The 11,327-nt window shown below is 41.6% G+C and overlaps 3 protein-coding genes across 3 annotated transcripts; all 3 read right to left on the bottom strand.

Annotated features, from left to right (window-relative positions):
• On the bottom strand, positions 1-3,460 carry LOC122358830 (claudin-8-like). Its single transcript, XM_043258746.1, has 2 exons — positions 2,514-3,460; positions 1-1,353 (listed from the first exon to the last, which is right to left on the bottom strand). The coding sequence occupies exon 2, from the start codon at positions 1,328-1,330 to the stop codon at positions 305-307; it is 1,026 nt and encodes a 341-aa protein (XP_043114681.1). The 5' UTR covers positions 1,331-1,353; positions 2,514-3,460; the 3' UTR covers positions 1-304.
• Positions 3,461-4,719: 1,259 nt separating this feature from the next.
• On the bottom strand, positions 4,720-6,600 carry cldn8.1 (claudin 8.1). The gene has a single exon (XM_043258754.1). It carries the CDS (start codon positions 6,449-6,451, stop codon positions 5,666-5,668), a length of 786 nt encoding a protein of 261 aa, XP_043114689.1. The 5' UTR covers positions 6,452-6,600; the 3' UTR covers positions 4,720-5,665.
• A 2,757-nt stretch (positions 6,601-9,357) lies between these two features.
• Positions 9,358-10,710, bottom strand: LOC122358834 (claudin-8-like). Its single transcript, XM_043258750.1, has one exon. The coding sequence runs from the start codon at positions 10,617-10,619 to the stop codon at positions 9,732-9,734; it is 888 nt and encodes a 295-aa protein (XP_043114685.1). The 5' UTR covers positions 10,620-10,710; the 3' UTR covers positions 9,358-9,731.
• Positions 10,711-11,327: the final 617 nt, after the last annotated feature.

Genomic DNA, 11,327 nt, shown 5'->3' with positions numbered 1-11,327 from the left:
TGTAAAATTTTTAAAATATTTGAGTAAAAAAACGATTAAACAACCGCAAAGAATTTATGTAAATCAATTTGTTAAAAAAAGTGTAAAACCAGAACACTTATTGAACGTTATTGAAACGGCTGAAATGACAGAACATATATTCTTTATAATTATTTTACTTAGTTATTTCGACATGCTATTACGCTATTAAATATTGTTTTTCACAATGTTGGCCTTTGGGATGAAAAAGGCTGAGAATCGCTGCTTTGAAGAGCTTCATATTCCCACAAAACAGTCAGAACTGGTGGAAGGACATCAAAAACAGTCATATACGCAGTCCGGAGCTGCTGTCCGAGCGGTACGACTGCATCCTGGAGTAGTTGTACCCTACGAAGAGAGGATTCTGCGGCACAGGATGATACGTGGATCCGGTGGCGTACGAAGCGTACGGGTCGCTGCCGCCGCTTCCTTCAAAGTGTGTGGAAAGCTGACACGGGTAATGTGTGTCCCCGGGTACGTATTGGATCACGTTTTGCCCGTAAAAGCTCGGATTCTGCCCGTTCCTGCTGCATACTAAAGACCCCGTGGCCATGGCCTGCATGCTGCAGGGTGAATGTTGGCCACTAGAGGGCGTAATGGCGTAGCTGAACGCCGACGGAGAAGGCTGATGAACGGAAAGAACGTTGCTCTGGACCAAAGGCTGGTGTCTTATAGCGTTAAAGTTCTGAAAGCGGTTTAAAATGGGCTTGTTAGCCGGCGGACGAGGGCGAAACGAGCCGGGTTTTGAATCAACGCGACGACAGAGAAATATAATCCCCGACGCCAACAGAAAAGCACTAGTTACCCAACCTATGTACAGCGCCTCTCCTAGTTCCCTGCGCTGGGCGTCGATCAGCAGAGGGTTGTAGAAGTCTCTAATGATGGTGTGGGCCGTCCAGGAGACTGGGATGATCACGCAAACGGATGCTAAAATCTGCATCGCCCCCGCGGCCATTGAGATGAGGCTTTTCGCCCGAGGTTGATCTCCGAGGCAAGACGTGCAACGGAGGCCCACGAGAGACACGAGCAGCCCGACTCCGGACAGAGCCAGAGCGCAGCACGTCAAGCCGCGGGCCGCCTGCAGGTCCGGAGGCAGGTACAGCAGAGAGTCGTAGACCTTGCACTGCATGTGGATGTTGGCCTGCCTGAAGCACGTCATCCACAGACCCTCCCAGCGCGTCTCCATCACGATGATGTTCTCACCGATGAACGCCGTCACTTTCCACGTGGGAAGGCCCGTGACGGCCACGGCGCCGATCAGACCGATGATGCCCAGACACAGAGCGATGAGTTCACACTTCCCCCGAACCATCCTCGGCTATGTCATCAGTTTCCCTGAAAGTAGAAACAGACGTAAGGCTTTTGGTACGGGACGCTTCTTGCATTCGCTCATCAAGTTTTTAACAGCACCAGACAAATGCTTTTAAATGCCAACGGCAATTTTTCACTTCTAGGAGGCACTGACAAAATATCTGCTATAATAGACGGCCTAAATAAAACTTTTTGGGGGTTTACTGTGCACAACACAAGATGCATGATTGATTACTCGTTGACTTTTGTTCATCTTTGGTGCCCAAATGAAGATATATTATATAAGAGTTATCTTCCATAGACAGCGACTCAACTGAAATGATTCAGGTTTCGAAACGTAGCAAATACATCAGTGAAACAGTCCAGTATCTCAACTTCAGTTTTGAAACGCTACGAGAATTCTTTCTTTATTTTTGGAGAAAAGAATATAAAAATAACATAATTTACTGACCATTCTTCTTCCGAGTTACGTCTTCCACGATTTTGGAATGGTGACTGTTATTTTTGTCTTCTTGGCGCAAAAAAACGATTCTCGTAGATTCACAAAAAAAAAAAGTTCAGCTACCGATGTTTTGGGATCTGGGAACATTACGGTTGTGTTGCTGTCTACGGAGGCTCAGATTTCATCAAAAATACCTTAATTTGTGTTCCTTAGATGAACGAAGGTCTTACGGGTTTGGAAGGACAATCAACGGCAAAACGTTCATTTTTGTGATGAACTAACCCTTTAAATTCATCAAAAGATTTTTAGATGCTTTTAAATAAATGCTGTTTCTTTGAAAATGTACCAAGAAATGAACAGCGGTTTTTAACATTAATAATAAGAAGAAAAGTTTCTTGAGCAGCAAATCTGCTCTGCATCAAATTACATTTTACAATGAATTCAATATAGTAAATGGTTTAGTTTATATAGTTTAGTAATAGTATTTCACAATATGAACGGATAAAGGCGCTTTCGGCCTAATGATGGTGTAATTATTGCCTCTACCAACAGGAGATATAAAAACGGCAAACCTCGACCTCTTGACATACTAAACAGAAACTACAGACTCATTTTCACGAGCATAAAATTATGCAAATGTTCAGTTCGGTTCCTAATCAAATGTTTAATTTCGGTTGTGAAGAACATGTCCTGAATCAGATGACAGCGTACTTCACCCGAACAAATGAATGAATCCACTCACCCTAATCCTGTAGGGCAAGGATTTTACGTCCAAATCCAGAGGTCTCGAGCAAAACGCAGGATGCGGTAAATGTTGTTCCCAGGTTAAACAGGGCAGTCCGCATGACCGTGTAGTGAGAGTGTGATATTATGTGCTTCAACAGATTAGGGATAGTGACAAAGTTACTCTTTTTGTTTTGGGAAAGTGGCATAGCTGTATTCCGATTGGTTGAGGATGATGAGGGTAATGCTGATGGTGTGTTTACCGTCCAGTGGTCATATATGTTGTCAACAAGGTCTCTCACGTAAACAAACGCACACTCGCTCAAATGAACGGATGACCTTGACTAAGAAAAGTCTCGCACTTCAACACTAGAGGGAGCCGCTGCGCCAGTCTGGTTACAGGTAAGTTAGTTCTGTCAGATGCTTAACTAGCGTTGTGGACGCTGAAACACGTGTTCTTTATCCACCTTATTTGGCAACGAAGAAGCGAGCTATTTTATACGAGGACTTCCGGTTCATTATCCGCTAAAGTAGTATAGATATCTAAAAGAATAGTGAACGGTATTTGTGCTACAAACCAGTATGTTTATGATTACGATTATGAATATTGAAATTAGATAAGAAATACTAGTTTGCAGCTTTAAGCCACACACGGGCTGTTTAAAACGGAAGCCAGTAACCCGGATGTCCCCAACAAATATGGCCGCGCCCTCTCTTGCGTTAAAAATAAAGCGTATAGTCTGTGGCTGAGTGGGCTGCTACGACCTAGTTTTGCTAACTGTGTTTGGTTGCTGCTAAACGCACTATTTGTTATTACTGTAGTATTGTCGTTTATCATACATTTTATCCAGAGCACAAGCTGTAGTTAGGTTTCTCCCAATCACTTCAGTATTATTCGGGGTCACTTCTGTCTGGTGACCCACATATTTTGCATTAGCAACCTGAACTGAACACAGTGCATATTACGTAATACCTGTTTTAAAACCTAGTGAGTTGACTTTACCCACTCGGGTAACTATTTAAAAAAAAAAAAAAAAAACCCTCACTGAAATAAACCACATAAATGAGTGATTCACAGAAATATCAATGCATTAGGACACAATTGTTCTATGCTTAGCATACTGCTAATAACGGAAGACCCTAATAATGATAAACCCTAATAATTATACAAATACAGTGTGCATATACACACAATTTCATTAAAAATGTAATTTTTAATTACTGAACTATGTTTTACCAGTATTATTTGGTATTAAATCAAATGCAAATGCATTTAGATGTTTTGACTTTAATGATTGTATTGTATTCTTTATGAAAGACAACAAAAGAATCTCACCGTAGAAGTTGCTGCATACATTTAGTTTACATTTGTAAGATGTACTAAAACCGTTCAAATATTTTTTTGTTAATTGAAATAAAATATAAATATGATGTAACATCAAAGATGAATCTTAGATATTAGAAATAACTGAAATAATGTTTAAGCTGAAGCAATGTTACTAAAACTGAAATAAATGTAAGCTAAATAGAAATATTACATAAAAAATGAAAAAGCACAAAACAAAGCTGAAAATAAAAAACGTTAAATAAAAGAATTAAGCTAACAAATATAGTATAAATATAAAAATATTCAAATTCCTTAAAATGCCTCACTTGTTGTGTAAGGCACAGGTTTATTTCTATCATTATTTTCATTCAATATGCTATATTTTACCTGGAAAAAAACTGATGCATTCTGTCTAGTTATATAACAGTTCTCAGTGAAACAGGTCTCACACTTTAGTCTGTCCAAAAGTACGCAGTTAAAACTTTAAAGCTGCCTGTTCAGTTTTCATGTGTGTATTTCTCCATTTTCGCAGCGAAATATCTGATCCGTTTCCTGGTTCTGTTGTAACACTACTACACTAACAAGCAGCTCTTGTGTGACTCATTCTCTGGGTGTGTCAGAGACGCCAAAGACAATAGGCGTCTTACGTTTCACAGCGGCTTTCTTTATTTGAAGCTGCAGGGCATAAAGATCTTGAACGCACTGAGCTGAACTAAACCACCAAATTCAGCACCTGCCTGTAACTCAGAGTCCGTGACTTTTTAAGAAAACACATCCTCTGAAGCATAGAGATGAACAGATTTCTTCTGGGAACTATTACTGTGCAAATACAACAGCAGAAAAACCTTCTGTAAATGCAGAAAGATAGGGGGAATAACAGATATCTCATCATTAAATGTATTTTTTACTTGTTTATTGAGTTAAAGCATTGTTTTTTGCGCCTTGGTATTCACATAAAAACACATATCTCAATATAAAACATTTATTTCCTCATTTCTATTATAGACAGCTTTGAGATAATACAAAAATACCTCGATTAACATACTTTACAACATCCTGAGGTATGATCTGTTATCTGTACTTTACATTGAATCATATAAAAACAACAACAAAAAAATCTTAAAAACAATTCTTCATCTTAGTCACAGTTCTCAAAGTTCTCTTACTATATTAACTATTCTGTCAAAATCGTTCTCCCCAAAAAAAAAAAAAATATGAAATGCAGGCCCAAGTTTATAAAATGTTTTTTTTTTTTTTTTGTAACACCCATGGCTAGAAATTCATTTTTTCTTTCCTACTTAAAAAGCCAAATTAGAAATGGCATTCAAAAACATTCTTAAGAATGGAACAGAAAAATAAATAAATAAATGTAGGCCTACGTTTGTTAAATTTAAAACAGAGATAACATTTTATTTTAAGGTGTTGTTTTTATATATGTTACATGCTGTGTATTTACTATTATAATAACAATAAATTATGTATAATTACATGCAAGTAACCCTAAGCCAAGCTCTACTTATAAAGTACTCCTTCTTTAAATGTAGAATTAAACTGTAGCAAGGACACCTTAAAATGAAGTGTAACCCCTTTTTAAATATTTCCAAATATCTTTACCTTGTGTAAAAAAAAAAGCTTTGGTTAGACGTTCTTCACATCTGTCATCCGCTCCTGCATAGATATGAGTAGAAATAACATCTAAACATAGCCGAAAACGTTCCCAAAAATGAAACAGTTTTGTTTCCAAATATACTTAAAAAAAAAAAAAAAAACTTTTGGTTAGAAGCCTGTCCTTTTCATCTGTCTCTAACATAAACACACAAGCTTGTGAGACGTCCAGCTGGATTTTAGAGATAAGCCACGGCGCTGCGGGCGGACGGATGTCGGGACGGCTGAATGAACGACTGCTGTCTGGACGGTTGGTACGACTGCTCGATGAACGACGGTGGCCCGGACGGGTGACTGTACACCGAGCGAGGCTGAGGGTGATAGGCCACGGGTTGCGGCTGATAGGCCACATAGGGTGGGTTCCTGGTGTACATGTACCTCGGATCCGGGCCCTTGTCCAGGGGCCCGCTGCAGCAGGTGAATATGCACCCGCCGGCGAATAAGAAGGCGGAAGAGACCCAACCGATGTACAACGCCTCCCCGAGCTCCCTACGCTGGGCATCGATGAGCAAGGGGTTGTAGAAATCCTGGATGATGGCGTGTCCGGTCCAGGAGACGGGGATGATGCAGCAGAGGCAGCCCGCTAGGATCATGCAGCCGGCGATGATCAGAACCATGCGCTTGGCGCGGTCGTTCCCTTGGATGCACGCCGTGCACCTCATCCCGGCGATGGCAATCAGTAAACCCAGCCCGGTCAGCGCCACAGAGCAGCACATGAGACCCCGGGCAGCCTGGAGGTCTGGAGACAGCGCCAGCAAAGAGTCGTACACCTTACACTGCATCCGAATGTTGGCCTGCCGGAAGCAGTTCATCCACAAGCCCTCGTAGCGGGTCTCCATCACGATGATGTTCTCCCCGATGAACGCCGTGACCCGCCACATCGGCATCCCGGTGCTAGCCGCCACCCCGATGAGGCCGATCAGGCTCACGCACATTCCCACGATCTCCAGGGCGCCGCTCGCCATGATTCCGGGAGCCTGAAGAGTGAGGACTGGTTTAGACTGTGAGGTTTTGCATCCCGCTGGAATGGGAGCTGATAGGCATTCACCTGTTCCCAGCCTCCGCCCTCTCGCTCAGGGGAGGGAGGGAACTCCGGGCTGGTTGCTATGAAATCGTATCCCCTCTGCGAGTGTTTGTGCCTGGTTTTGTGTCACTGGGGGAGGAGGAGGAGGAGCTCGTTGCCGTGTTGGCGTTTGCTCAGCAAGCACCGTTTTCTGGCAGAGATCCTGTTAAGTGAGGAAATGCACCTGCAGGGGTTACTGAGCAGCCAGATACGGGCAAACACACAACAGCTCTGGACTGCCGTCAATGTTTAACACCACTGGTTCTGCGGCTCATTAAATTGCTGTCTGATATGTCCAGAGGAACATTTGTGAAGTCAGCTGATGGCTTTACGTTGATGTTTTATGTTTAGTTAAAGGTAATGTGTGTTGCTAGAGACATCAAACAGAATTTAATTTAGTTTAATATTCAGTTTAATGCAGAGTGTTGTTTAGCATGTCAATATGCGGTTGCTAAATAGTTCTGGGGCAAGAAAGAAAGCAACCACATAGCAAAATACTAAAAAAGTACCATTTAGAGCAGGGTGGCCAATGTTGCTTCTAGAGAGACACAGTCCTGTAGAGTTAGAAATAAAAAGAAAAGACATTTAGAACCCTTAGATGCTGCATTGAAACATTCTAGCAACCACGCAGTAAGTTTCTAAACCATTTAGAACCCCTTTGCAGCTGCATAACAACACCCTAGCAACCACATTGTAACATTCTTTAAAACATAATTTTAAACCCCCTCTTTCAGCTGCATAAAAAAACATTCCAAAAGCTAATTAGCACCCCTTTTGCAGCTGCATAGCAACACTTTAGCAACCTTTATAAAGTCAAACATTTTTGTAGTTTCAATTGATTTTGAGGGTTTTTTAGCATGCCACTATGCAGTTGCTAGGGTGTTGCTATGCAGCTGCTAAACGGTTCTGAATGTTTTTTGGAATACTACTATGTGGTTGCTGGAGTGTTGCTATGCAGCTGCAAACTGAATCTATTTTTTTAATGTTACCGTGTGGTTACTAGAATGTTGCTATTAAACTGTTCAGGGGATTTTGAGTAGTTTTAAGAATTCTAGCTGTCTCTTATTTAGAAGGCTGCATCCCCCTGAGGTCTAATCCTTGGGAGGTTACATCCTCTATAGGATGCGTATATGCAGTGTCCTTTACCTATAATTAAATGAGATGGCCTACGCAGGACAGATGGAAAAGGAAACTGAAAGTATTGCGTTTCAATGCCAACACATGTTGCACAGTTACATTACTTAAATGAAGAAAGTTTATTTTTAAGTAATTTGCAAAAAAAACTATTTTACTTTTATTTTGTTCAGTGCTGAGGAGCTGCAGTGTATATGTACAACAGACATATGTTAGAGAAGATATTATATGAATAAATGTTATCCGTTTTTATCAGAGGCAACCACGTCTGCACTTGTGTTTACATCAGCCGGCACCGGCATTATTTTAATTAATGATGGTTGTTTAAGGCAACACAAATAATTGTGGGTTATCTCTAGCATTGAAGGATACAGCTCATGCATTCCTCGAATTCAATCAATCAATCAATCATTTTTATTTATATAGCGCTTTTAACAACACAGGTTGCATCAAAGCACTGTACAGTATAATGTAGAAGAGTACAATGATGAATTCCAATGAAAGAAGGACGCATTTGAAGTATGCTTTTTTAAAATGAGACATTCTCAATGATGTATACAGCCTCTAAATGAGACACAGCATCTGTTATACAGCTGCAAAGGGGTTCTGAACTTCTTTTTTTTTGGAATGTTCCAATATGGTTGCTAAGGTGTTGCCATGCAGTTGTAAAGGGGTTCTCACCTTTTTTAGAATGTTACTTCGTGGTTGCTAGAGTGTTGCTATGCAACTGCAAAGACGTTTTTAATTTTCTGTTCTTTAGAATGTTCCTGCGCCGTTGCTATGGTGTTGCTATGCTGCTGCTAAGGGTTTCTCAGCAGTTTTTAGCATGCTGCTTTGAGGTTTCTAGGGTCTTAAAAGCTACACAGTAACTGCTCAAAGCACATTCGCAGATGCATAGCATCATCGTAGCAACCTTAAGTATTGTATTTTCATTTCATGCTGAGTGTTTTGAATGGCGCTATGCCGAACAACTTAGCATGTCTTATGCATACAGCACACAAAACTGGAATCACTTCAGTTTTGAAGTTATCATCTACAACTGTGACAACAAGGAGATCAACTTAATGCTAGTTACTCAAAAATGTGTTAAATATGTAAAGTTCACAGCCAATACTTTTTATACACCAGTTATTGTTACTGTGGGGACATTTCCATGCTCTAAACATTGGGCGGCACAAAACAAAACATGACTGGTTCTCTTCTCTGAACTCTTGGGTGGGTCATTCAAGGAAATCTTCTGTCAGTCTGACGGTCCGGCTATGCGAGACTAGCGATGTGATTAAAACCACTCAGAACAACACCCTAGCAAACTCTGTACCATTAAGTATTTTCTTCAGAAAATTTAGATTTTGATTGAGTTAATTTTCAGCAGCGAGTGCAGATAAGAATTGTAAACACAGCATTATTTTGCTGCGTTTACTTTTTCCAGTTACACCTTAGATCACATCCACATCTTTTTTTTTGGTCACACAGTCAGTGTCGCTCCTGTCTGGTGGTGAATTTGCATTAGGGGTGTGACGTTTTGAGGTTGTGGAACAACAGACGAGAAACATGCACTGAAAAACCACCTCGACTGGTTCGACCAGTGCCTCCAACGCCGGGCTAAGAAAAAAAACAACAAAACGATGTTGTCAAATCCAGGAAAGGAATATTTTAAGACTACAGACCAGGAACTAGTCATTTTCACACATTTATTTAATATAATTAAAATCAAACCAGTGCTTTAAAAATGGAAAACAAACACAATCCTACCAAAGAGCCAACATTAAGTCACGCATACGCAGTTAAATGCTGTGTGGAAATATTCCACACGTTGCTGTTTCTCTTTTTCTATTATGTCTGTGCAAATTACAGAGAGTCATTCAGACGAGAAGGAAATGCATTCAAATCAAGTATATAAAAACTAACAGTCACATATACAGTCATGTTTAATCAATTTAGCCTCCATCAGTCCTGCTTTCTTCTGATTCCTAATGCAGATTGTTCCCAACTCAGCTTCTTTATTGGAGACTGATTTTAGTGGTAAAGCACAGCACTCACTGTGTGTCTCAGTATCTCGGAGGGTTATAAACTGTCGGGACAGGGGAATAGGCTGGTTGATACGCGGGCTGGTATCCGTACGCAGGCTGGTATCCGTATCCGGGCCCGTAGGAGTAGTTATACGGAGCCGATCCGGCCCGATACAGAACTGCAGTCATGTCCTCTTTATCTTGAGTCCGCGGCGCATGTCGACAGAGCAGAATCACCCCGGCGCAGAAAAGCAAAGCCGGAGTGACCCATCCAATGTACAAAGCCTCTCCCAGCTCTCTACGTTGGGCGTCGATCAGCAGCGGGTTGTAGAAGTCCTGGATGATCACGTGAGCCGTCCAAGACACGGGGATGATGGTGGTCAAGCAGCCGGCCAAAAACAAGCACCCTCCGCTCACCAAAACAATGTGCTTGGTTTTGGGACGGGAGTCGACCAGACGGGTGCAGCGCATCCCGATGGCCGACATGATGCAGGCGAAGGTGGTCAAAGCGACGGAGCAGCACATGAGGCCCCTGGCGGCCTGGAGGTCGGCCGGGAGGAACAGCAGAGAATCGTAGACCTTGCACTGCATTCGGATGTTGGCCTGCCGGAAGCAGTTCATCCACAATCCCTCCCAGCGCGTCTCCATGACGATGATGTTCTCCTGGATGAACGCCGTGACCTTCCACATGGGGAGGCCCGTGACGGCGGCGACCCCGATCAGGCCGATGAAGCCGATGACCAGCGCGACCACCTCGCAGCAGATGGACTCCCGTCTCTTTCTCTTCTCGAGCTTCAGCTGCTCGTCGTACGCCTCTTTCGCCGACTTCTCGTCCGCGTATCCCGTGTACGCGCTGTCCCTGTACGATTTGTCCGCGTAAGACTTATCCGCGTAGGATTTGGCCGCATAAGACCCGGCGTAAGACATGGTGGTCGAGTGCCAGGACAGAACGACAGAGGATCAGATGCTACGCTGCTCTCCTTCGCTGTGGTGCTTCCCAACTGAGACCGGATGATCCAGATGACAAGTATTTACAGACAAGAAAAATGTTAATGATGTTATGTGAACAGACTGGTTCACCTGCTCCTGGAGAATCTGATAAACAGCTCGAAGGAAACCGGTGATACTTCAAATGTTTTCCATTTATCAATTCTACCATTAGGTGGCTTCTGAGGACTTTCTTCTAAACAGAACACAAGCACAAAATAGGCTGCGTTCAATGTTTAATTAAAATTAATGCTGTCGAACAATTAATCGCATACATAATACATTTTTGTTTGCGTGATATATACAGCATATGTTTTGAAAAAAATCTATATGTACATTCATTTCGTTTGTATGATAAATAAATATATATTTAATATATAAAAATAACATTTGTCTGAAATATGTACATGCATGTGTTTGTATTTATTTATACATGTACAGTACACGTGCATATATCATGTTAACACAAAGTTAAAATGTAAGCTATTTTTCAAGACCAACCCCCCCATGATAATATAAAAGAAATAAATTAGTATTTATATGACTTATGTGTAAATTACATAATGCCTATGTACAAATGCATTGCTCACATCATCACAGTGTTTAATAATAGTAATAATATTGCAACATATTGCCCAATCAAACTAA

Source organism: Puntigrus tetrazona, chromosome 15 (genome assembly GCF_018831695.1).
Source record: "Puntigrus tetrazona isolate hp1 chromosome 15, ASM1883169v1, whole genome shotgun sequence".
Taxonomy (NCBI): Eukaryota; Metazoa; Chordata; class Actinopteri; order Cypriniformes; family Cyprinidae; genus Puntigrus; species Puntigrus tetrazona.
This window is presented reverse-complemented; position numbering and strand designations above follow the sequence as displayed.

Coding starts and splice junctions, on each gene's coding strand:
- LOC122358830 (XM_043258746.1), bottom strand. CDS start 1,330: ATGGTTCGGGGGAAGTGTGAACTCATCGCTCTGTGTCTGGGCATCATC.
- LOC122358834 (XM_043258750.1), bottom strand. CDS start 10,619: ATGTCTTACGCCGGGTCTTATGCGGCCAAATCCTACGCGGATAAGTCT.
- cldn8.1 (XM_043258754.1), bottom strand. CDS start 6,451: ATGGCGAGCGGCGCCCTGGAGATCGTGGGAATGTGCGTGAGCCTGATC.